The 27,761-nt window shown below is 40.9% G+C and overlaps 1 protein-coding gene across 2 annotated transcripts in view; it reads right to left on the bottom strand.

Moving 5' to 3' along the window:
- Positions 1-7,497: 7,497 nt before the first annotated feature.
- The window catches only part of LOC125448044 (tetraspanin-15-like), a 153,331-nt gene continuing 133,067 nt past the window's right edge, over positions 7,498-27,761 (bottom strand). For both annotated transcript variants that reach the window (XM_048522984.2, XM_048522987.2), the window contains one exon: positions 7,498-11,668. In XM_048522984.2, the coding sequence (XP_048378941.1) occupies positions 11,417-11,668 (252 nt within the window). In that variant the 3' untranslated portion in view covers positions 7,498-11,416. The remainder of the gene's footprint in view (positions 11,669-27,761) is intronic.

Below are 27,761 nucleotides of genomic sequence, written 5' to 3'. Positions count from 1 at the left end.
CGGTGGGGGTGGTCAAGTTACATATTCAAGACAGAGATCAACACAACATTGTTTGGCAATGGTGTTGAGGTTGAGGCTTGGATCAGTTGTAATCTGACTGAATGACGGCATAATCTCAGAGGGATGAATGGCTTCCTTTTCCAATGCAGAAGAGATGAAAAACTGCATTCCTGCACTCAACCTCTGTTGTGAACGGTTTGTCTGCGAGTCTTGTCTAGGTTTAAACATAATAATTCTGTTTGTACATACATTCCATTCTTTACATCCTTGAAGTACAACATTCTGTATGCACGTAGGTTATATAACAGGTTTCCATCAATTTTTCAAACAGAATCTAAACGTTATTTGTTTTTATATTTATAATAGAACTGCACAGGGTCTCACAATGTCTACTGGCCTTGCCGAACGTGCCTTGGCTCATTGTGATTTCTTCCAGTCTAATCCCTCCAAATAATTTCAGAAAGAAGTCAGGGAGCCAAAATGATTCTCCAACTCTCCACATGCCCCTTTGTGAAATAACTGTGCACAATTTAATGTACCTTGGCAGAGGTGGATTTTTAAAGGAGAGTGGTTTCAAAAGTGTTGTACCCAGAACTGCTCATTGTATTACACGTGTGGTCTCAGCCATATACTGAAGCATGATTTTGACTCCCTTGTGATCTAGTCCTCAGGAATAAAGGCCAGCATTCCATCGGGCTTTAGTCTGCACCTGAGAACATAACAAGACATCCATAACATCAGCTCCAAAAGCAAGCAGATGAAAATGTATCAAAAATCCTTGAAGATCTTTGCCCAGGAATGGGGTTTTCTGAAAAGGTTAAACATCATTCTTGAGAGCTCAAGTTATTAATGGATGGATGGTTACCAAGTCAATTTGATCACTCTTGAGTCTGTCGTTATTGTGAGATGGCAGCTGTGCCTCAGGGTAACAGTGACATTCTGGCTCACTCGGAGACACTGATCACCTTTTTAATGTCATACGTTTAAATTTTGTTCCAACAGTGTTCCTACCATGAGCTGAATAATGTAGAGAGAGGGCTTTTTACAACTAACTTAATTTAAAGTTTGTTTGCCATGCAGAAGCATGGACAGAACTGATGTTCAAAGAAAAAGAGCTCAAAATATGCAACACCGACAAAGAAAATAATAAGATCCTTGCTAAACCTTTAATCCTTTTGTGGCCAGGGTAGCTCCAGCTGAATTACAACCAAGACCATCTTCGTTGAAAGGAGTGTGAAAAGTGGTGTAACCTGTTTTTCTGCAACTTAACGGGGTGGGTAGCTGGATGAGCGCAGCAGGCCGGGCGGCATCTCAGGAGCACGGGGGCTGATGTTTTGGGCCTGGGCCCTTCATCGGAGAGGGGGATGGGGAGAGGGTTCTGAAATGGGTGGGGAGAGGGGGGAGGCGGACTGAGGGTGGATGCAGGGGAGTTGCAGTGGGAGGGAGATTCCCTGAGGTTGGTCCGGAGGGAGGAGGATACCTCCCCATCCCCCCTCTCTGATGAAGGGTCCAGGCCCGAAAAATCAGCTTTTGTGCTCCTGAGATGCTGCTTGGCCTGCTGTGTTCATCCAGCTACACACTTTGTTATCTTGGATTCTCCAGCATCTGCAGTTCCCATTATCTCAGATTTTATCTGATTGCTGAAGAATTGTGGCCAATGATTGATGCACTGGAGTGAGGTCAATTTATGGAATTTTGTCAGTTTTGCATCTTATGACAATATTTCACAAAACTGACTTGCAATTTACTGCTGCACCATTCATTCAATTAGATGGCATTTCTTCGATTCCCTTAATTAGATCTTAAATGTAGCTCTGCCCATGCTTATACAGCATCAATAGTTGCGAATAAAAATGAATCCCAGAAGAGTTGGAAAACTAATTTTAAATTGAACAATATCAGACTATTAATGTTAGTCTGCAAATCTGCATTCAATGTAGGCCAATTGCTTATTAAACAGCATGCAAAAGTAAACAATGCAATTAGGGTCACAAGGTGACACAGGAGCCAAGCCCTTGTATTCTAGTCACAGGAGCGTGCTCCAGCTGTTTTCTAGATCAAGTATAATGTCACTGTTTATTCCATATGCAAGTAATATGTCAAAATAGCAAGGCTTCTTGCTTTAAATATTTTCCCAGTTTGATGTTAGCAGCTTCCTTTTCCCTCTGTGCTAAACATTCTGAGCAAACCTTATGTCAACATTGCCAATGTCATTAATCCTAGTGATTCACCCAGCAAAGGAAGCAATCTTGCCTGATTCCTCAATGTGTTAAAAACACTCAATTCAATCTTTAATAAAATCAACAGATGCTGGAGAAACAAAGTAGGCCTGACAGAATTTGTAGAGAGACAGAGAAAAAGAGTTTATGTTTTAAGTCCAATGTGATTTTTCTTTGGATCTCCACTCAGTCTTCTCTGCTTCAAAATCTCAATTCTCATCATGTTTCTCATCCGAATGAATAAATGTATTCTGTGGCTTAAATGGATCTACTGAAACACTATATGGTACCCTAGCTATTGCCCATCTACTGGCGTTCCCTCTAACTTTCCTGTTCACTGCACGAAACCCAAGGCCCTTGCACGGCAGCAACATTTGGAAATTGTAGTCAATGCCACGATTGGCATGCCAACGCTAATCACTGTTTATCATTATAACATGGCTTGTACAAACATAATCTCTTTGTTTTGTTATCCATGGGCCTAGTTATAAAGCTTAATTTAAGAATGTACTTATTCTTGTAGCTTTACCTATATGCATTATCTCACAGTTTTCTGCACTAAATTGCATCTGCCCACTTTATTCATTAACCTGTTTTAAATCTTCCTGAAGCCTTTTAGACTCCATCACATTGTTGCTCAAAACACTCCATTTAGAATTATTGTGGATCAAGGGATTATGGAAAATCACATTTCAATACAATAAAAAAACTACTTGAAAACTGTACGTAAATACCAAAAATAAGTGAAAGTAGTGTAGTGTGGCTGATGAATCTGCCATTTCAGCATTTGTTCTTGCTTACATGAATCAGAAAGTGACTTATTTTCTTGGATTTTTCAATTGTAATTTTCTCTATGTTATCAATAATGTCTCAATTAAAATAATGTCAAAATCTAGATGATTTAGTCATAATATGTCTGTAATCCATGTCATAAGTAAAGGAGATGCATTGTCAAAGCTTTTGTCAATTAAATCATGGAATAGTGAGGCCAATCAGCCCACTGTGTCTGTGCCAGCTCTTTGAAAGTGTTATTCAATCAGTCCCACTCTCTTGTCTTTCCCCCTTCAGTTTTAAGTCTACATCTAATTCCCTTTTGTTCTATTGAATAATCATCCACAAGCCTTTCAACAAATGCATTCCAAATCATAATTCACAGCATTCAAAATTCTCATCTCACCCGTCTTTTAATCAAATACATTCAGTCTGTATTATCTAGGGACTGAGCTTCTGGCACTGGAAACAGTTTTTCCTTATTGAATGTACAGCAGCCTTCCATGATTTTGAACAACTTTTTCAAATTCCCCTTTAACCACTTCTGTTCAAAGGAGAACAACCCCAGTTCCTCTCATCTCTTCATGTCACTCAAGAAAAGATTGACATTTTTAGTAAGCTCTAGAAAGAAGCCAACAGCCTATTCAATGCTGCGATGTGATATACTTTTTCAGCAACATTGTGGAAACTAGTTCCTTTTGGTGACCAGGGTTTGTACCTCACCTTGGAGCTGATGTCAGCTCGGATAATTTGAAATAGAATAGTGCTCTTCTCCCGACATCAGTATCCCTCAACTTGACAAGCAGAAAAATTGACAAACTTAGGGGCATGGATGATTGTATTCTTCCATGTATGGAGTCTTCAATCAAAAAAATCTACCCTCTTCACTTGAAGTAAATGGCTCTTAACATTGTTCAGCATGAAGCACCATTTCCATCATTTCACCACCCAGAGATAGATCCTAGGATCCTCTTGCAAAGACAGTCTCCTAATTCATGATTCAGATTTCTGAATATCATCCCTTCTAATATCTGAAAATCTCCAGGGGAGGGCATCTCAATCACATGAAGGCTACTGAAAATTACTTTTCAAATCTTTGCTTCAACTGTGCCGATTTCTAGACTGAAGAGCACATAATAGCTGCTGTTGAAGCTTTAAGATGAGCTTCCCTGTTGTGAGGGAGTCTGTGGATGAAAGTATTGTTCAGAGTGGAGCAGATAGTTGATCTCAGGAGGGTGTTCCGTTGACGTTCCTTCACGCGGCTAACAGTCCATGAAACTTGCTGAGGAGGAAACTGAAGTATCACAAGGTTCAGTTCCTGGCACCTGTGTGTTGCCTTGATGAATGACAGCTTCAAAAGATAAGAGAGCTCTGCACTCAGCAGCACTGAACTGGCAGAGACAAAAACCTGCTGTGAACTCAGTGAAGTTGACAGGCTACGGTGCGAGCTACTGCAGAAAAGGGTGATTAAGTCATAAAGTGAGGAGAACTTGCACTCTGATAGTGATGCCATTAGTATAGGGGACTTCAGTGCCCAGCTAGCTAGCTGACCAGTTGCTGTTTACCTGGTGAGTGACAAGACTGTGGACTGCACTCCTACACGGTGTTGTTGAGGCAAAGATAATTGATGGGGATGGAGAAGGGGAAACTCCTTCAGCAACAGTCCGGGGTTAGGAACCTATATAGATGGGGTGAAATGAAAAGGACATAGTAGAGGATGATGAGCATGAGACTGATTGAGAACAGTTAGGCCGAAAGTCCCATTGTGTAGATTCTATGAAACTAATCCTCCAAATTTCTTGGAGTAAACCTTAATTAAATGACGAATGATTAATGCTGACCAAAATGAGTGTGATACTGGGAGGATCATTGAAATCGAGCGTCTGCTACAGCTTAAAGGGCCTGCTTACCAGCTGGTGAGACAGAGGGGAATGGACCTTCTTATTTTACAACAAGGGGAAGCTAGGTGGTGGTGTCATGATGATGTCCTGAAGCAAATGTTTTGGGATATGGGTACGATACTCACTATGTTAGACAGTGAATTCTGAACTCTATAAAATTTTGAAATAAAGAGCTAACCGAATATTGACCACGTAACCACTGTTGATTGCCAGAGGGTTTGACAATGTGGAATGAGGCTCTTTGGCACACCCCCTTCATGTCCGCACTGGTTGTCAAGCACCTGTCCCATTACTCTCATACAATTGTCTAGCATTTGGTTTGTAGCCTTGTTAAGATGGTTCCTGCATGCACAGTCTTTCCATTCACTGCTTTCGAGATATTGACTGCCCTCTAAGTGAAAAAATTCTTCCTTAAATCCCCTCAAATCATTCTACCCTTTACCTTAAATCTATGCCCCCTGGCTATTGATCCTTCAACTCAGGGGGAGTGTTTCTTTCTATCTACCCATTCTTTGCCTCTCAAAACATTTTTCACCTCAAGCCTTCTCTACTCTAAGGAAGGCAGCCCCAGTCTATCTAGTTTCTCTTTATAGCCGAATCACTCCAACCCAGGTGAATCTCTTCTGCGCCTTCTCTAGTGCAAGCAGATCCTTCCAATTGTGTGGTGACCAGAACTGCATGCAGCACATCGGTTGGGGCTAATGTCTTATACAGCTTTATCATAACCTTCTGGGGAAGCATCACCGGATCCGAAACATTGACTGTTTTTTCCTTCACAGATGCGGCCAGACTTTCTGAGTTTTTCCATCATTGTTTTTGTTTCGTTTATTTTTGTTCCTGATTTACAGCATCGGGTTCTTCTGGTTTTTATTTATCATAACCTCCCTGCTCTTGCATTCAACGTCTCACTGATAAAGTATCCTTCTTAACCACTTTATTCATCTGCCCTGTTGCCTTCAAAGCTTGTCAATAAATGGTTCACTCAAATCCCTTCAGGGAAGGAAATCTGCCATCCTCACCTGGTCTGGCCTACTTAGGGGAGGGGACGGCCTAGTGGTAATGTTCTGGGGACCTGGGTTTGAATCGTGCCATGGTAGATGATGGAATTTGAATTCAATAAAAGTCTGGAATTACGAATCTAATGATGACCATGCCATAATCCATTGCCAATTGTTGTGAAAAATCTCATCTGGCTCACAGATGTCCTTTAGGGAAGGGAACTGCCATCCGTACCCACATGTGACTCCAGACCCACTGAAATGTGGTTCACTCTTAAGTGCCCCCTTGACAATTAAGGATGGCAATAAATGCAAACCCAGCCATTCACATCCACATTCCATGAACAATTCAAAGAAAACATTCAGAATATATATGAAACGCACCTTTCGCTGGTGTCAGACTAGCAAAGAGCAGGAGTGAATGCTTAAGAGAAGCAATATGTTTTAGGTAGGTTCTTGTCTGCATTGGGCGAAGCAGGATAAAAGCAGGAAGACAAAAACATTACTTTGTTGTTCAGTGCATGGTCAGAATTGAGCTTTAATTTTAGATGTCGGCTTGCATGAGTAAAGTTTGTACAGCTCTGAGCAGCTGATAATCTTGAAATTTGAAATGAGATGTGGTTGCAGTGAACAGGTTTTCTTGTTTATTATGAATTAACAACCAACCAGACGGTATTACTTTTTATTTCTTGAACTGGGATTAAAGGTCAACTCCTGGAGCATTAATGACAATTCCACTATCACATGAACTCTCTGTTCCTTTCCAGCATTCAAAGTAATGTCACAGTATTGCCCTGAATCTAAACAGCTGAAATTGTATTTCTACAGTCATGTAAATGTTCCAATATCACTTTGACTGCTAAGAATTAGTTAAAATGAACCATATTGCTTGGATGTACCACATATTCTAAAAGAGTACTGCCCTCTGGGATGGGGAAAAATGCTGGCCCAGCCAGTCTTGCTCTCAACCTGTGAATGAATAAAAAAACATTCCAAACAGACAAAAATGTGATGCAGGATGATGGATCAAGGATAGGGAGCTGGGATTAGTTTTGGATTGCAATAACCAACTCAGATACAAAGTTTCTGCGAACCACATATATGTCAAAAAACATTGGGAGATGATGTAATGAAAATGTAACCAGTATTAATATGTTGTTCTACAAGAGGATGAGCAGATAGTTAACATTACAACTGGTCACTGCTCCAAGATACCAAATGTTGCCCACATTGGTTCCCTAATAATATAACTGTTGTCAACAGATTTCACTTGGAGAGTAAGCAGAAGTTATTTCAGGCCAATTTATCAGCATTTTCTTTTATAACTTGCTTTGCAGTCATTAAGCTCATCCTGACATCCCTGTATATTATAGGCAAGTAATTTGCTTTTCCCCCCAAGAAGAATCAATACAGTTTAATTTCTGAAACAAATCTGCCTTCATTAAACATCTCAAAACTCGGAAGTAGTAGGAACTGCATTTGTTGGAGAATCTGAGATAACAAGGTGTCGAGCTGGATGAAGACAGCAGGCCATGCAGCATCAGCGGGGCAGGAAAACTGATGTTTCAGGCGTAGACTCTTCTAGGCCCGAAACGTCAGCCTTCCTGCTCCTCTGATGCTGCTTGGCCTGCTGTGTTCATCCAGTTCTACATCTTGTTATCTCAAAACTCACTGGCATGTTGAACCCAACATTAGACCCAGAAATCTAAAGGAATGACAGCAGAGCACAAAATCACCACAAAATATTTATCAACAAAATATGACCATATTCTTATCTTAAATTTCAATATCCAATTTCAGTTTTGCATTTGGCAAGCAATGATACAATTAACATAACGAGAATAACACTTCCATAATAGATTTGGAAGAAAATCAAGCTTTTGTCAACACCCTCTAGTGCAAAGAATAATCTGACAATATTTTCCAAGCATGTCAATTTTACCAAAAAAGCCTCAGCCACTTTTAGATCCTGATCATCACTGATGCTGAAAAGGACTGACACACTTCATAGAAGTGGGCACCAACATTCACAGTAAATTCCAAAGCTGTAAGTTTAAATACAATGAAGCCACCTATTCCCTCCATTTCAAGTTGAGCAAGGCTTAAACCAGTTAAGAATAAGGATTGCAGTGATTTCCAGATGCTTATCAGAATGGAGAGGACCAAGAATCTATGTTGCTCCTTCTGCCATTAAAATTTGAAAAACACACTATCCTACATTGTTTATTTCTCAGTCACTTGGCTTGTCAATTGTTGATTCAGATTCTTAAATTTAATGGCATGATCCAATTTCAAAGTGCCGTAGAATTGATTGGATTTGTCTGAGAAGGGGAAATGACTGAAGGAGTCCCACTCTGTATATTAAGTCTTTACTTCATCGATCTTTATCTTCTCCATCATTCAAATGAATTCCCTGTGAAAACAATCTCCTGAGTACTTTCCACTTGCATTCTTTCTTTAAATGGTAGAGTCATACGCAAGGGAATCCAAACAAAAATGAGCATTAATGTAAACTCTGTGATTTATTTAATTTGCTATGGTTGGTCATAAATGTTTTAGGAGGAGAGAAATTGATTACAATCCCAAACATCACATTAATGGCTGTGTCTTATCAGCCTTCATCCTTTTTTGTTAAATTCTAAAAGCCACAGCCACATAAATCCAACATACTGGAACCTAACTATACTCTGCGGTAATGGTTAACAACAATGTGTTTTTAACAGAGATAGTAGGAACTGCAGATGCTGGAGAATCTGAGATAACAAGGCCTAGAGTTGGATGAACACAGCAGGCCAAGCAGCATCAGAGGAGCAGGAAAGCTGATGTTTCGGGCCTAGACCTTGCTTCAAAAAGGTCTAATGTGTTTTTAACAGCAGATTTTGGTGACAATTCTTTATTCTTGTTTCTACCTCTTCCTTAGACATGTCTCTTAATCATTCAGCCCATTCTCATCTCTTTCTACATTGCTCTATCAACCCTTAATCTCTTCTGTCTTTCATCCATTTAGAGACATCCCCCTTTGTGATCCAACTTCTTTGAAGGTGAATTTGAGTGCTCACCATGAATAAGGAGGGTCAGTTTTAAACACGCAGAGATCAGAATAAATGTCTACTCTCGATACCATTCATCACAAGTGTGATTGGTTGGCTGGCTTTCTGGTTTATAATGTAGAATGATGCCAACAGAATTGGTTCAATTCCTGTACAGGCTGAGGTTATCATGAAAGCTGTGCCTCTCAACCTTGTCTCTTGTCTGAGGCCTACTGATCCTCAAGTTAAAGGCACCACCAGTAATCTCTCTCTATTGGGGGAGTGATCCCCTCGGACTATGGTAACTTCTCTGAAACTACTGCTCTGCTCTGCTTTAGTACCAACAAAACTGATATTTTTATTATCTGATCCAACAATGCCAACAAAATAGTCAATATGAGGATTGTCCGTTTGGCCTAAAGTCAACTCATGTTATGTCCTAGATTAAAGGAGAGATAGAGGTCGAACTTCTACACCTGGGTTGGCTTCAAATTCAAGATTACAAGGTGTACAGCTGGATGAATATAGCAGGCCAAGCAGCATCTTAGGAGCAGGAAGGCTGATGTTTCGGGCCTAGACCCTTCATCGCAAATGGGGGAGGGGAAGGGGGTTCTGAAGTAAATAGGGAGAGAGGGGAGGGGCATCGAAGATGGATAGAGGAGAAGATAGGTGGAGAGGAGACAGGCAAGTTAAAGAGGGGGGAAGGAGAAGATTTTCCTGCTCCTAAGATGCTGCTTGGCCTGCTGTGTTCATCTGGCTCCACACCTTGTTATCTCAGATTTTCCAACATCTGCAGTTCCTACTATCTCTGGCTTCAAATTCAGCTCTTGAGGAGAAAGGATAGTGACCTGAAAATTGTACATTGCCCTTCTCTAAGGCCTTTTCAAAAGAACTAACAAACAGACACTGAAATGTTCTGGAGCTGTGAAATGAATAGATGTATTAAGTTTGTGTCAGTTTCTACCATCTCTCCCCTATTGCTCAATAGTACTGTAATGCTGATCGTTTGCAGGACACCAATTGAATCAATGTTTAGTTTCTAGACAGCTTGCTTCTATTCCACAGTTTCTCAGTGAATACATTGCCTCAAATAGCTTTGGTGCTGGAAACTGCAAACGTAAACAGAACATGCTTGAGATACTCAGCAGGTGTGGAGACAGAAACAGAGTTAAAATTTCAAATCAATGGTCTTTTATCAGTGTTGACTATTATTAGTCAGAGGCTGCCTGATCTACTAAGTATTTTCAAGTCATTTCCCTTTGTATTGAAAATTGCTTCTCTTATCACAAAAGAAATCTGGCAATTTCTTACCAGTGTCAATGAATGCCTGAAATAATGACACAAGATAAAGCCAATCATTGGAGATGTGAAATTGTGTCATATTCTGATGAACCAGTGGTAGTTTGTGGTGAGGAGCTCAGGAGACATCACTGTATTACCATTGTGTAAAACTGTCAGTGAAAAGGCGAGGTGGTCGACAGGCAATGAACTCTCAGCAATAGTATGCAGTAGCTACCATTGCCAAATATATTAGACTAGCACACAAAGGTCACAGTCACTTTATCTTGTTGAATCTACATTATCTCCTGACTAGGGAAATGGAAATCTTGCTGCCGCTGGAATTGAATTGAATCAATTATACCATTGAAAGGGAGTTAACTCTCCATTGACATTAAAATGATGGAAGGTAACATTTACAACAGTTGCATTGCTCTGATGGTAATTTTAATGATACTGGTGCCCGTCAAGCTGAAACACAACGAGGTTAATGACTGAGGGTGACCTGACTTGTAAATATTCCATTGCTCTGACTTTCCATCTATTGAAAGTAGCACAATGAGAATATAAAACTACTTTTAGTATAAGATATACATTGGCTAATCCAGAATGGACAAAAATACAACACTATATGGTACTTGGAGCTTTGGGTTGCAGGATTTAAATAAATGGATGATAAGGTAAAACATATTGGAAGAATTCCCTGATCTCAAACCAAAAGTCCCTGCTCCCTACTCAGCAGCTCCTCCAGTGGTTACAGCAAGACCAACAACTGAGATTGCAGTTCAGCAAAGTGAAAGTATACATTTCCAACTTGTGTCACTTCTCCATCAGATTTAACTGTGTAATTTACGGAAGGTCCCTTTCCTTGTTGAAAAAAAAATTCCTTTCCTTGTTGAAAAAAAACAGTTTAATATTCAATGTATAAGGCTGTGTGAAATGTCGAATTGTCCATGGGGAGTCATGGGGGCTGAGTGAGTTGCACAGGATCAACAGCATCTTCTCCAAATTCAGTAAACCTGAGATCGTTTCCATTTGCCATTTGGTTTTTGCTATCACGGTGACAGAATACCATTACCAAGAAGTGATATCTCCTACACCAGGCAACTTTAGCAAAAGCTATTACATATGGAGAATGCCAGAGCTGCTGCATTTCTGTTCAGTGTTGCTGAGCTGGCAAATGTCAGACTTTGACACTCGTTGAGTCTTGGTATCTTTTCTCAGTTCACTTCTCCTTGTTGTGCGCTGATCAGCTGCGTTTCTTGAGCAGAATCCAGTGCATCCGGGATGTCAGCACTGCTGTCAGCTCTTCGTAATTGTTGGTAGCCACCCTCTCTCGGCAGGCACATACACCATCCAGCACCTGAAAGATCCAGCAGCTCATAAGGAACGAACATTCTGAACCCATCCGGTTCATCCATGTGTTGCGATAGTATCTTCAGGTACATACAGCTCAGCACAATCCCAACAAACTGCAACAAAGAGTAATTTACCCATTATTATACAGCTTTGACATCAAAGATATTTGTCATACATGAATGTTTCACAAAAATTAAACTTGATCTGACCCACATTTTGTACTTTCATCAGTTGTGTTTTTCTCACTCTGCTAATCATATTTACTTCTCACTGCTTTGCATGCAAAAGCAACAGGAATTTAGTCTCTGGTAATTTTGGATTTGTTTTTCAAAACGAGGCGTGGAGACAAGACCTTTACCTAGCATATAATTTGCTGTTTCTTTCCACTTTGTTTTCACTCAAAACTGTTCTCTCAATTCAAGTGGCATTCTTTTGCACAATGTGAAATAAAATGGTCTGGTATAAATGTTTCTTTCTTCTCTTCAAGCCAAGCAAGAAATTAATCATCTGTTTTCAGCTTGCAGGCTGTGCTGCTCTCACACAGCAAGCTGGACAATACAATACATCCACCCACCACTTGTACAATAGTTAAAGGAAGCAAGTCTGTAGGAGGAAAATGCCTAACCTCTTGAGAGGTCATAGTTCAAACATACTCTGTTCACTATCCCAGCCCAGTTAGTGAACATATTTTCAAGTTTTCAGATATGTGCCTTTAGAAATAACGTGCAACAAGAAAAACTGCTAACTCATCATCAATCAGACTACAATCCAAACGACATATGGAGAGGAAATAATCATGACTTGGTCATATTGCTGAATCACTTTTAATAGATAGAATTTTAAATGGGGAAAGGTGGAAAGTACAATACATTCCATTCTCAGGATTAACCTTACCAACATTCAAGACCTTGTCTTATTAAGTCTTCTTCTCTTATGAAATCCTGTGAAGTTTTCTATTTTACTGCAATTACAACATGTGAATTCCTTTTGTCTTTCATTAAAACACTGCAAAACTTTTCAGTTGCAGTGAGATATATTTATAAGCAATGATGTGATGAGCACATAAAGAAATCAGTATGAAACTATTTAATTGAATAACAATGAGAAATCATGAACTTCGATTTCATTAAATGCATGCAGAGGCTCAGCTTACTAAAGTATATGGTGGAGATGGTAAGCATGTCATGATTCAGGCTCCTTTTTAATTAAGTCAGTGCAATTCTTGTTCTACAACGAGGAAAAGCACAAAGAAAGGATAATAAAGAGTTATTCAAAGTTTTTATGATTGAAGTTTAGTCATATCATCATGTTCATTATTGGCACTTTTGACTGAAACATTGCTAAACAATGGCAAGAAATAACTGGAGGACTTTCTCGTCGCTACAGGAGATTACATTTTTAGACCCAACATCTGCACTTGACGCAGAGTTAATCTGAAGTTAAGACAGCAATAAATTGCAAAGTGGTTTGATCTGCAGAAATATAGAAAAATACAAATGAAAGGGGCCTTTTAGCCCATTGTGCCCATGTTGATTTTTTGAATGATTCTTTGTACTTTATCCCAAACCACCCTTTTAGATTTTACTCCTTTAAGCTTTTTAACTTCAAGTTGCTGTCCAACTCACTTTTAAAACAATTTAGCAGTCAGCTTCCACTGCGTTTTGATTACTGAGGTCAAGCAACCATGGGACCAAAACTGGACGTTCTAAATTGATGAACAGCCAGAGAAATTAGGCCTGACAGAAAAATAGCCAAATTAAATTAAACAGCAGCCAGCAGCTATTGGCTACAGAGAACAATGGAAACCAAGATAAAAGAGGTGATGAAGGTTCAAGTGGAGCCAGCTACACTAGCCCGAGGGTTGTGAATGGGATAAATGTCAATCAGACGTTCTGACATCTTGACTGCCTGAGTATGTGCAATTTATACCTCCTGGCATGGCAACAGTGAAGAGTGAGGGTGCAACCCCACTGGATGATTTGAATCCACGTCGTGATCCCATTGGCAAAAGGCCACTGAACATTCTGGAACAGATAAGAATACGTACCTGGCTGCTAGCCCATCAGATGCATCCACAGTGAAGACTTGGCAAAGACTAACAATGACGACTTCCAGAAAGATGCGTGGCAGAAGACTGTGCAGCATTGCAAGAAGACCCAGGAGAAGATCCACCCTGACCTCTGTGAGACCCCCTTTGTGGAAGACAGCCAGCCCTACCTCGAAGAGGAATAAGATTCTAATGGCCCAACTCATATAGGTGGATCATTGTAGTTATTATCCTTTCTCAGAGAGATAGAGCTTGATCAAGAGTAAATACTGTAGGAATTTGGGAAATGCTCACATGGTGTCAAATAAAGAATATTTTGTACATGAAATCGAGTTGAATTGCAAACCAAATTCTATGTTGCTGTGTCTGCTTCAGCAACAAGAGGACTGGATAAAGTGTTTTAAATACGCAAACTGGTCGAAGTGTCCAAAGCTCACACAACATTACAGATTCTGACAAAGTGGAAAACTGACTTCAGTGAAAATATTTCTTTAAAATATTTCTATAAGCCTAGCTTACCTTCCTATACTTTTAAATTGATGACTTCTCAATAATGGCTCATTTGTCATGGAGGAAAGCGTTTCTCGACTGATTTATCCAAACCACATTGTGAGAACCTCCTACTCTTTGCTCCATCCAGAACTGTCCTAACCTTACTGATCATAACTATTCATTACTGAAGTTCTTCATCCCTGGAAACTTCCTGCAAATGCTCACCGCACCCTTTCTGAAAGATTTATATCTTTCTTCAGAGTAATGAGCAGAACTGTCTCCAATATTCCAACTGGAGTTCTGCAAGTAACCTTTGTAATTCTAGCATTATCTTTTTGCTTTTACATTCTGTTTGACTCTTTACAAAACCCAGAAACACCTCATCAACTTATGCTGTCACTTTCAAGACTTTTCTTGAGATGATAATTTTATGAATATTTACACTTTCAAAATCACTCTATCTGTAATATACTGTCTTTGTCACGCAAAGTCAAAGCAAAGTCAATTTGCTGTACTTGTGCACATTTCATCCAGGTTTTATAACTGTCTGCTAATTTACCAATCTTTATTTTATATGAAAACTTTGTCATGCTGCTTCATAGGCCTCTACCCAAACCATTTGTAAAACCTGGAAAAGATCAGTACAGCCAAAACTGATCTTTGGAGAAGATCACTGTCTTTGTTTGTTTGTAAGATGCAATTTTGTATTGATGCCACCACTTTCCCCTTGGTTCCATGGATTTTCACCCTGTGAAGAAGCCTCTTATGTGCCACTTCGTAAAATGCCTCTGAAAATCTGCACACGCATCGACAGTACTATTTTGTTTAAGTATCTCCATGACCTCATTAAAGAACTCAATCAAATCAGTCCAACAGAACTTGCCTTTAACAAATCCTTGCTGGGCCTCAAACATATGAATTAGCAACAGAAGCAACAGATCTCTGAGCCTGCTCTGCCAATCAATAAGATAAGTACAAATCAACTCAGTCTGTCTAACCTTTCCTGGTAAAACAGCCAGCTTATTCCAGGTATCAGTCTAATAAACCTCCCCTGAACCACCTCCAAAACATCTACATGCTTCCTTAAATAAGGAGATCGAAACTGTGCACAGCATTCAAGATATTGTCCCACTAATGTCCTGTATAACTGAAATATAACATTCTTATTTTTATGTTCAATTCCTCTCATAATAAAGTACAATATGCCACTAACCTTCTTTATCATTTGCTGTGCCTGCACACTAAACTCCTTAATTAAGCATGTTTCCAATGAAAAGTTCACTTGGTCTCTGATAATGATTTTCAATAACTTCCCCACAACCAATATTTGGCTGAAGGCCTATAGTCTCCCTTTCCTTAAATAGTGGCATGACATTAACAACCATCCAGCTGTCTCGCACTATTCCTGTAACCAATGCTGATTCATAGATTGTGATCGATGACTTTGCTATTTCTATCTATGCTTCTTTCTACCAACTTGGCTGCATTCTATCTGAATTTGGTGACTTAGCAACTTTTGCCAATGCTAGCTTCTTTATCTCCTATCTTGTCCAAAACTTCCAGTTGTTGAGGGGACCAGATGCCAATATAGACTTATGCACACAGGGACACTATGGCCTCCGGGTCAGTTAGAATATAGATAAGAGTTTTCATTGGACTCAAAATGTTAACTTTCTCCACTGATGCTGCTAGACCTGCTGAATTTCTCCAGTAATTTCTGTTGTAGTTTCAGATTTTCAGCATCCAGAGTTCTTTATTTTATTATGGTACAGTTTTGGTTGTATTCAACAGTACGGAGGGTGGAAGATGGAAGTCCAGGATGGAAAGCATTGGTGGACTTGAGGTTAAAGTTAGGAATTGCATGGATGACAATCTGAGCAATAACTGCTCAAGTGTTAGAGGTGGAAATGGGTGATCTCATGGAGCTGGAATTCAGAGAGCTTTCCAAAGGAGGCAATATGAGTTCAGAGGCAAAATTTTGGATGAAGTAAAATGCTGAGATTGTGACCAGTCTGATTCAGCCTGACTCTGTTGCAGGGGACAATTAAATGTATTTTAACACTGAGCGAGAAGTCAATCATTGACGACTGGGATTATGTCTTCATCTCGAGCAGAAATAATATCTATAAAAATGCCTGGCTCAACTGCAAATCCATAATTGTTGAGAATGAAAATGTGTCTCTGATGAAGGAAGATCTTATTTTAATGCTGCAAATCAGGAGTGTAAGTGGGAAAACGATTTCAGCCAAGAGAGAAACACAAAAATTTAATTGATAGCACTTCTGAGAAATGCTAGCAATTGAGTATTAGTGAACCCAATAATTCTTAGGGCAATCTCAGGTCGCCAGAATCTGATTGATCACTGAAGGCTTTTCCCTATCACAACACATTGACGGAAATATATAGAGAGTCATAGAGTTGCTCAGCCTGGAGACAGATCCTTCAGTCCAACTTGTCTGCGCTGTTCAGATATCCCATCCAGATGCCTTTTAAATGTTGTAATTGTATCAGCCTCCACCAATTCCTCTGGAAGTTCATTTTAAAAACGTACTACCTTCTGCATATTTGAATAAACTCTTATCTCTAAGGGATAATAGGAACTGCAGATGCTGGAGAATCCGAGATAATAAAGCGAGCTGGTCCCCGCCTCCCTAACCTGTTCTCCCTCTCACCCATCCCCTCCTCCCACCTCAAGCCGCACCCACATTTCCTACCTACTAACCTCATCCCGCCCCCTTTACCTGTCCATCCTCCCTGGACTGACCTATCCCCTCCCTACCTCCCCACCTACACTCATCTTTACTGGTTCCATCCCATCTTCTTTACTTGTCTGTCTCCTCTCCACCTATCTTTTCTTCTATCCATCTTCGATCCACCTCCCCCTCTCTCCCTATTTATTTCAGAACCCTCTCCCCCCCCCCCCATTTCAGATGAGGGGTCTAGGCCCAAAATGTCAGCTTTTGTGCTCCGAAGATGCTGCTTGGCAGGCTGTGTTCGTCCGGCTCTACGCTTTGTTATCTCTTATCTCTAAGGCATTTTTTACAGCCTCTGCACATTGGACCCAGTGAAGTACTATTACTGTTCTCAATGTAGGAAGCAGAGGTGGGTAGTAGTAAGAAGTAGGGTTGAGATGAGAGTTTAGAAACCTGGGAGATTATGTTGAAATGTATGAGAGAAGGAGAAGCTGTAAAAGGCTGCGACATTATGCTTTCCTCATCTGTTGAGAAATAGAATCATTTACTAAATTATTTTGCAGCTCAGACTTCTCAGAGCCAGAGGATGTGGCTGGGAACTGGCAGTAACTTGCTGGTCTGCCTTTACAGACAGCCTGTAACGACAGCTTGACTACCAAAACTAAAGGACATGATGATTAAAGCTCTTTTGAAGAAATCCTTATTAACAACTCAATAATTCAGCAGATTTCATTAACTTCAGATTCCATTCACCAATAAACACATTTCAAATTTATATGGTATAGCCTGCATTGCCATTATGTCTGAACCATCACTTTTTAATTCGCTTCATTTATCTGCCAAAGACCAAATTCGTTTTGTCAATTCTAAATATTTACAGTGTTCCTTAACTGCACATGGAGAGTTGAGATTCTAATTAACACTGCTGTTTTTCTGGGAATTATTGATTTCAGGACATACTGATAAAACATCCAGTTAAATTTCACCATGCATCTATGTGGGCATCCATCGGCTCACTACCAGCCACACCCAAATCCAACAAAGTGCCTTACAAAAGTGCCCACTCACGAGAGGTGAGCCTTGGCAGTGAATGCCAGTTTGTTACTAGCTGGCAGAGGCCATGATAGTCAGAATTGCAGTATAGTAGGTGTCATGGGACAGGAAGAGGGAGCAGAGCCAACAAAGGCCACAGCTTTGAAGGTCAATGCAACGTCTCAATGTAACGACTGAAATCAGTGTGCTGACCCTAGCATAGAATTAAAGCACGGGACATTGCTGGTCTGTGCAGCAGACCACTACAATTCAAAAATCATTCTATCACATTTACGGATAAAAGGGCTCTGACCTACTCTGCTGAATTCCTAATAGCCTGATGAAGACAAATAAGCTACCGTCACAAAAGATATCTTGGCGACTTCATCTTTAGTCTCCTTGCTGTATGGAGCTCAGAATCTAGTAGAAATGGATACAACAAGGGAGTCTTGCGAGAAAGCAGAAAGGAGTCTGAAAATGACAATGCACTCTAGGACACTCTAGGCTCTGGATGCCCTTAATGTTATCTCTGGATTACATGAAATCTCATGGCATCAGTTCACAATGGGCAAGAAAACATTCTGCTGATTATCATCGATAAACCTCACCCCACACTACAAATACTCAGCTTGAAAATCAGCACTCCTTTATGTTGAGTATCATTTAGAAAAAGGACTGATGGGAGTAAGAACGCAGAATGAGCGGGCATTTTGTCAAGTGGGATACAGCATCATCATACTGACTGAGGAACCAAGTCTAGCCTGGGTCAGACAGATCCGCAAGTCCCCTCCAAGTCACATTATCCCAACTTGAAACTATATCACAGTTCCTCCACTGTCACTTGGCAAAACCCTAGAGCTTTATTGCAAACAGGACAGTAGAATTAACTTCACCACACAGATTGCAGTGATTCAAAATGGTGGCTCAACATCACACTGCTATGGGCATTTGGGAAAGGATCAGGTAATATTAATAAGCGTAGTTAAATAAAGAGTTAGGGTTAATGTTTGCAGCTTGTACTGTCTAAATTATCCTACTGTTTCAGACACAAGTATTAAATTGTCAATTTGTGTCTTGCAACTTCAGATGTTCAGACATGAGATCAGATGCACAAACTGAGTGAAATGTGAAATTACATTAGCATACTATTTAAAAATTCTTGTCACCCTGAGCTATATACTTAGCAGTTGTTTGACAGTCCAATAATTAACTTGGAATCACAGAGATTCACAATATTATTTTAGAAACAAAGACTGAAATTGCTGGAAAAAACACCACAGCATTTGTGGACAGAAAGCAGAGTTAATGTTTCGGATCCAGTGACCCTTCTTCAGAACTGATTGTTGCTGAGAAAAGGTTAATGTATATGCAAAACAGGGGTAGGGGAAGGGGATAGAAGGAGGGAAATAGAGGACCTGAAAGAGAGAGACAAACACTCGGACAGACAAAGCATGGGCAAAGCTCAGCTTTAGAGAATGAATAGCTGCTAATGGCTGACAATGGGTTGTTTGTGTAATAGCAGACCGTGTGATAACAAGGTCTGGTGTGTGGAGGTTGGGACAAGGACATAAGAGAAGGTGCCTCAAGACCTAAAATTATTGAACTCAATATTGAGTCCAGAGTGCTGCAGAGTTTCCATGAAGAAAATGAGATGCTACTCTTGCAGCTTGCACTCGGCTTCTCTGGAGCACTGCAGCAAGCCTGAGACACAGATGTTGGCCAGGGAATACAGTGGTGTGTTGAAGTGGCAGGCAACTGGAAGCTCAGGGTCAGTTTTGCAGACAGAATGTTGGTGTTGTGTAAAGTGGTCGCCCAGTTTACACTTGTTTCCCCAATGTAGAGGAGCCCATATTGTGATCAGCGAACACAGTAGACTAGATTGAATGAAATGCACGTAAAATGCTGTTTCACCTGGAAGCTATGTCTGGGGTCTTGGACAGTGAGGAGGGTGGAAGTAAACAGACAGATGTTACACTTTCTGCGATTGCAGGGTAAAGTGCTGTGGGACCGAGAGGAGGTTTTGGGAGTAGAGGAATAGATCAGGGTGCACTAGAGGGACTGCAGAAGGCTGACAAGGCAGCAGGGGGGTTAAGTGTCTGGTCGTGGCATCCGGTTGGAAGTGTTGGAAATGGTGGCTAACAATCTTTTGGATGTGGATGCTGGTGTGATGTTAGGGTGAGGATGAGGAGGGCCCTTTCACTGTTGCGAGAGTGAAGAGATGTGATGAAGACCAAAAGCGCGGGAGATAGGTTGGACACGGATGAGGGCCCTGTCAAACACGGTGGTGAAAATCCTATAGTGGATATTTCAGAGGGCACCTTGTTGAAGTTGGCGTAATTGGACCAGATGCAATGTAAACAGAGGAACTGGGAGAATGGAATCAGGTGGAGATGCTGGCCTGGTGGTATTATTGCCAGGCCATTAATTCAGAGATCCTGGTAATGTTCTGGAGATCTGGGCAAATGACAGAATTTGAACTCAATAAATATCTGGAATTAGGAGTTTAATGATGGCTGTGAAACCATTGTCAATTGTCATGGAAAGCCCATCTGGATCACTAATACCTTTACGGGAGGAAACTGCCATCCTTACCTGGTCTAGCCTACATGTGACTCCAGATGCACAACAATGTAGCTGACACTTAACAAGAAATGGAAACAGAGATGTCGAGGAAGGGAAGGAAGGAGGCAGAGATGGAACCAGCTGAAGGTGTTGGCAAGGTGCAAGTTTGAAGCAAATTTGATAAACTTTTCCAATTTCGGATGTGAGTGGGAATGTCGTCACTATACTAGTGAAAGAATTGCTTGTGGGTACCTGCATAGGATTGGAACAAGGAATGTTCCATGCATCCTACAAAGAGACAGGCAGAAATGGGGCTCATGCTGATGCCCTTGGCCACACCATTGATCTGAAGGAAGTATGAGGAGTTAAAGAGGAATTGTTTATAGTGAGGACAAACTCTGCCAAGTGGTGGAGGGTGGGCTGGATGGGGACGGTTCAGGCCTTTTTTCTAGGAAGAAGCAGAATGTTACTTTAAATTTAGCTTTTGGGAAAGTGGAGACCTTTTTTGCTCAGGCTGATAATGGTTGACAACAAATAACTTGCATAAGAATTTATGTGTACAAAATGCTTGTTTCTCAATCTCTTTTCAATAATACTCACAGTTGACAAAAAAATCCTTCATTCATCTGATAAGTGTTGGAAAACCAAACATTTTCTGTTCAGGCTTCAGAAGCAATTATTAGCTACTCAATCCTAAACTGGACTGGCCATGGGATGAACACTGAGTCTAAAGCATAAGAGTTCAAGACCCCTTTCAGAAACCTGGACATAAAGTTTTGGCTGATGACACAGTAAAGCATTGAAGCAGTGCTGTATGCCAGAGGCACCATCAGTTGGATGAGCCGAGATGGTAGGAACTGCAGATGCTGGAGAATCTGAGATAACAAGGTGTAGAGCTGGTTGAACACAGCAGGCCAAGCAGCACCAGAGGTGCAGGAAAGCTGACATTTCAGGCCTAGAACCTTCTTCAGAAAATGAGCTGGCTTGCTTTCAGATCTCAACTCACACTGCTATGTAAACTCTTGGGAGCAACAGCAATAACTATCCAGCACCTTCAAAAATCACACACTGTAAGGTAATGCACGGCAACACTGTCAAATAAAATTTGGCACTGATTCACAAAAGGCGATGTGACAATCAATGGCGTCAGGCTTGCATGAGCATTTTAAAGGAAGAGGGAGAAATAGAGAGACTTCTGGAAGGAATTGTAGAGCATCATGCCTCAGCAGCTCAAGAAACCTTTTTCAATAGTGCCACGATGTTACTGCATTCAACTTAGCTGCTGGATTTCTTTCACTGCATCCATGGCTACTGAAATAACTCCATAGAGGCTAGTATCCCATCATCATTTATTTACATGTGGAAAGTCCTCAATACTGGTCCAGCTCCCTCAGAGCCAGCTCTCAGAGTGAACAAGATGCTTGACATTCCTCTTTATATCTGTCAGCCAGGGCTCCCTGATTGGACCAGATTAACAGCCCCAATTACAGAACCCATATTCTATGAAGTCAATCTGGCTAACCTTGTTACAATCTCTATAATTACATGTTAAAAATACATCACACATTGTAACTTTAGGATGTCCTAAAGTCCAGAAAGATGCTTTAGAAATGCAATTCTTTCATTTCTTATCAATCAGACCAGATTGAGTTAATGTAGGCAAAGCCCATGAAATGTATTCCAAGATATGAAGTAGCAGTTTGATTTTGTTCCACTTGTTTTAATGGATAAATGACAAGAAAACAGATGGTGATTTAATATCTGCTGACAGGAGAACTGCACAGCAGTATTCTCAAAACAATATTCAAATGAGCAGTTGGCTTATTGTTAACTATTTACTGAAACCATACCAATATCATTAATATGAATGGCCATGATTTGAGATCTGTAACTGTCTCATTTAATTGCATCAGAGAGCTCAATATGCAATGTGACTGTCACCAATTATAACTCCTTTTGTTTTGGTTTAAGCTCAAAAACGGTATGCAGGTCTCATTCACTGGCACAAATATTGACCTGTGTGTGTTTTGGGCTCCAGGTGGTGAGCCAATACCAGGCTCAATGCCGCCAGAGCAGCTGGATGCTTAACAATTGACATAACTGAAACTAATACGGTGTGTCTAAGATTTCATATTCTTCATTCCCACATGACACCCTTATGTTTGCTATCAGTTTCCATCCCTGCTTTCTTGGCTGATGGCTGTGACTCTATCCTAGCACAGATTGACTGGCACCTCTGGTACCTCACCTGAGTTTACTTGTTAGCTTTGGCATGTTGAATGCCAACAGACATAGCGAGCAGGGAATAACAGTTTTACCTGATCCTTTCACCTTGCCTCCAGCCATCCTTAATTCCAGGTCAGTCAGTTGATAGCTCTTTCATTATCAGGAAGGCCAGCTCCACCCTGTATCTCTTATTGTCTGAATGTTTCTACCACTGTTCTCTTTATAATCGGCATATCACAAAGATTGTCATGAATCAGGGATTATCACATTAAAACATGAATGAAACTTCCTGCTGACTTGACTGGAATGGAAGCCATTGATTGGTTACTTTTGCTGTTGTTGTTTCATGCTCATAATCTTACTCGACCATTCTATATTTTTGTTGGTATAACTTTTCCAAATTAGTGTAACCTTCAAAAGTCAGACTGAATCCCCAAACTTCAACCAACAAACTGAGGAACACCCACCTCCCAAATTAATATTTTCAGCCAAGCCCTAATGAGTTTCTTCATACTGACTCGAAACTGCTGGGTTCGTGAAATTAAACCTGTTCTGTTCCTGAATTGATCAACAATGCATTGTTGTCAAAATGTATAGCACTTTCACTTTTGATATAATCTTTTGGTAAAAGCCTTGAACTAAAAGCACTGACAGAAAATAATATAATGCATTCTGTCTCTGTTTGGACAAGGTTGAAGATTCACACACACACATATCCTGAGGGTCACCGGACCCGAAACGGTAACTCTGTTTTCTCCTTCACAGTTGCTGCCAGACCTGCTGAGCTTTCCCAGCAACTTTGTTTTTGTTCCTGATTTACAGCATCCACAGTTCTTTTGGTTTTTATGAAGATTCACACAGTCCTATGAGATCAAATGGTGTGCAACAGAATTACAACAATTGCAATCATGTCAGGTTAAGGCTAATCTCAACCACAGAGGCAAGGGGGCAAATGCAATTGTCTTGGATACTCCTTGAATTACAACAGCAGCATGTTATAAAGTGCTTCTTTGGTTGGAAAATACTTTGAACCATCCTGAGATTTTGAACAATTCTCTAGAAATGCATAGTTTTCTCTTTCTGATCTAGACAGGAAGCATCATGAATGATCACCATGAGGTTTGGACAATAAATGCTAGCCTCACCAACAATATACACATTCCTTGAATAAGTTTTACATTTTTAAAGGACTATGCTGTGATCCTCAGACTGGACACGGGTAAGGGCAGAGTTGGGTTGTGATGCTTCATGTGGAGGAATAGCATGATGTGATTCTCTGTCCTTAGTGAACAAGTCTGGGTCAGGTCCTGCAATTAGGCTGATGTGTGGCATTTGACAAGGTGCCACACAAAAGGCTGTTACATAAGATAAAGGTACACAGTGTTATAGTCAATGTATTAGCATGGATCAAGGATTGGTTAACTAACAGGAAGTAAAGAGTGGGGATAAATGAGTGCTCTTCCAGTGGTGAATACTGACTGGTGGTGTGCCTCAAGGATCAGAACTGGGAGCAAAATTGTTTATAATTTACACAGATGATTGGAAGTTGGCGTAGTGTGCCAAAGTTTGTGGATGGCACAAAGATGAATAGTAGAGCAAAGTGTGCAGAGAACTCTGAAAGTTTGCAGAGAGAGACAGACAGTATAAGTGAGTGGGTGAGGGTCTGGCAGATGGAATTCTATGCTGGTAAATGTGAAGTCATCTATTTTGGTAGGAATAACCGTAAAAGAGACTATTGTTTGACTGGTAAAAAAACTGCAGCATGCTGCTGTGCAGAGGGGCCTGTGTGCCCTTGTGCATGAATCGCAGAAGGTTGGTTTGTAGGTGCAATAGGTAATTAAGAAGGCAAATGGAATTTTGTCCTTCATTGCTTGAGGGATTGAGTTTAAAAGCAGGGGGCTTATGTTGCAGCTACATAGCATGTTGGTGAGGCCACACCTGGAGTACTGTGTGCAGTTTTGGTCTCCTTAGTTGAGAAAGAATGTATTGGCACTGGAGGGGGCACAGAGGGGATTCACTCGGTTATACCAGAGATGACAGGGTTGGCCTCTGAGGAGAAGATGAACAGACTGGGATAATATTCATGAGATTTTCAAAGATTGAGAAGTCGGGGGGGTATGTTATAGAAACATATAAAACTATGAAGGGAATAGATAAGATAGAAGCAGGGAGGTCATTTCCAATGGTGGGTGAAACTAGAACAAGAGGGTATAGCCTCACAATAAGGGGGACCAGATTTAGGACTGAATTGAGGAGGGATGTCTTCACCCAAAGGGTTGTGAATCTAGCGGGTTTGAGAATCTGTGGAATTCCCTGCCAAGTGAAGTTGTTGAGGCTTCTTCACGGAATGTTTTAAGAGCCAAGATAGAAAAATTTTTCAACAGTAAAGGAATTAAGGGTAATGGTGAGAGCGTGGGTAAGTGGGACTGAGGCCATGAAAAGATCAGCCATGATCTTAATGAATGGCACAGCAGGCTTGAAGGGCTAGGTGGCCTACTCCTGCTCCTGGCTCTTATATGTGCAGACACTAGTTCTCTCCAGGAAAGGAGGAGTTAACCTTAAACGAGAGAAGTCAGCCTGCAGAGACACTCAAGTTGTGGGAGAAGTATTGAACATTTCAGACTGTGGCATGCTGAATGTCAATGCCACATGAATTTGACATTTAAGGGGAAATGAAAGTGATAGATGAGAATTTGAAGCGAGCTGTTTGTAACACTGAACATAGTTACTTTCTGGTCTTTGAACAACCAACAAATGATGACATCAGCTTGACCCACTCTGGAAAAGTCAACAGAATCTCTTTGAAGACATCTTGGTGGGAATGAAGAAAGACCTTTATCCTGTCAAAAGTACACTGTGATTAATGATTAGCCTGCACTGTTATCTCAGATTTAATGATTTTCACAGCTGAATAGGAACCTATTAACTGAATAGTCTGTCTCAGCTTCTTCTGAATTTTCACATCAGAGGTGAAATACAATGTATGAATGCTGTTGCTAGGAAGAATCAAAGAGTTGCTTTCCAGAAAACTTTTGTAGCCGAGGTTTAGGAAGAAAACCAGTCTCAGCTTTTCTTGATTTCTTCACTCAGCAATTTTTGGGCACACCTTATTTCCCTTCTTTCTGACCAGCTCTGGGAGCCACAAAATTTACATCACTGGTCCAGTTCAGTTTTGGTTTTATTTTAAATTCACTAATGGGGCATGGGCATTTTAGGCTATTGCCAACCCTCCGTCCCATTGAGAAAGAGATGATGAGCTGCCTTCTTGACCAGCTGTTGTCCACATGCTGTGAGTAGATCCACAATATCCTTGGCGAGGGAATTCCAGAATTTTTACCCAGTCACAGTAAAGGAATGGTGATATATTTCAAAGCTAAGATGGTGAGTGGCTCGAAGGGGTACTTGCTAGGGACAATGTTCCTGTGTATCTGCTGCCCTTGTCCTTCAAGGTGAAAGTGGTCATGGGTACAGCAGGATGAATGTGGTGTGTAGTACCAAACAAGTAGGCTGCTTTGTCCTGGATTGCATCAAGCTTCTTGAATGTTGCTGGAGCTGTACCAATCCAGGCAAGTGGGGAATATTCCATCACACTCCTGACTGGCGACTTGTAGGTAGTGGGCAGGCTTTGGGGAGTCAGGAGATGAGTTATTTGCTGCAGAATTTCTAGCCTCGGACCTGCTCTTGTAGCCACTGTGTTAATATAGCAAGTCCAGGTGAGCTTCTGGTCAATGATAAGCTCCCAGGCCATTAGCAGTGGGCTATTCCAAGATGGTAATGGCATTGAATATCAAAGGGTGATTGTTAAATTATCTCCCGATGAATGTGGTCAGACTTTGGAACCTTTATGCTCCAAGTGTTTATTTCCACTTATCAGATATTGTCCCAGTCTTGTAGCATTTGAACATGGGCTACTTCAGATTGTGAGGAGTTGTGAATGGTGCTGAACATTGTACAATCATCAGCAAACATTCTCACATTCAACCTTATGATGGAGGGAAGGTCAGTGACGAAGCAGTCAAGATGGTTGGGCCTAGGTCACTACCCTGGAGAATTCCCACAGAGATGTCCCTGACTTGAGACAATTGACCTCCCACAACCACAACCATCTATTGTTATGCTAACTCTGTCAGTGGCAAGTTTTCCCACGGATTCCTGTTTTGTCTCAGCTCCTTGCCACCACACCGGAACAAATGCCTTCATGCCAATGGTAATCACTCTCAGGTGCACTCTGGAATTCAGCTGTTTTGTCCATGTTTGCAGTAAGGCTGTAGGGAAGTCAGGAGTTGAGCAGCCCTGGTAGAGCCCAAACTGGGAGTCAGGAAGCAAATTATTTCTTTGCGGGTGCTGCTTGACAGCACTGTTGATGATTCCTTCAATCACTTCACTGTGCACATTGTGAATTGCCTACAATGTTGCGTTTTTCTTGGAGCAGTGACAGCAAGAGCAGACACCAAAGAGGCACAGATTCTGAACTGGGAGAAAACTGTTGACAATAACATTCTAGCTGGCTCTTGATGAGATGACTGTGACTTGTGTGGGGCCAGTCCAGTAGAGAACCATCCAGGCTGCAGAGAAAAAGCATCAAAAAATCTCAAGCACTTCTCCTGTGTTGAAGTGCTGTATCAGAAAGTCTCCAGTAACAGCTCAATGTTTTCTACTCACCTTTCTCTGCAAATCCCCAAGGAGGAACTCAAATGTCACCATGATGGGATTTGAATCTATGTCCCTAAATCATCAGCTTGGGGTTCTTGAGTTTTTAGCTGAGTGCCATGACACTACCCCACCATTTCACTCTTGGTAGGTATTGTATTATCAGATCTCCCCGGAACAGACAGTGTGGAATGTGAATTGCAAAGGAAGTTATTTTTTCCTTTAAACCAGAATCCAGCAAAAGAGCTAAGAGTGGAATAATTAGATAGATCTATTAAGGAGCCAGCACGAGCACACTGGATGGATGGACAAGTGTGCTCTATCATTCTATGAAAAATCTGAATATATCGGTCAGAGAAGATGCTAGAAAAATCTAAAATCTAAAAATCTAAAATGATGGCCCCTCTGTGTCAAAGGGCATTTGGAAACTTGGTGAATGTTTGATTGATCGATATTATTGTCACATGTACCGAAATGCAGTGAGAAACTTTATTTATGAGCGGT

The sequence above is a fragment of the Stegostoma tigrinum genome, chromosome 40, assembly GCF_030684315.1.
Source record: "Stegostoma tigrinum isolate sSteTig4 chromosome 40, sSteTig4.hap1, whole genome shotgun sequence".
Taxonomy (NCBI): Eukaryota; Metazoa; Chordata; class Chondrichthyes; order Orectolobiformes; family Stegostomatidae; genus Stegostoma; species Stegostoma tigrinum.
Note: the sequence above shows the minus strand (reverse complement) of the source record. Positions and strands in the feature narration are given on the sequence as shown.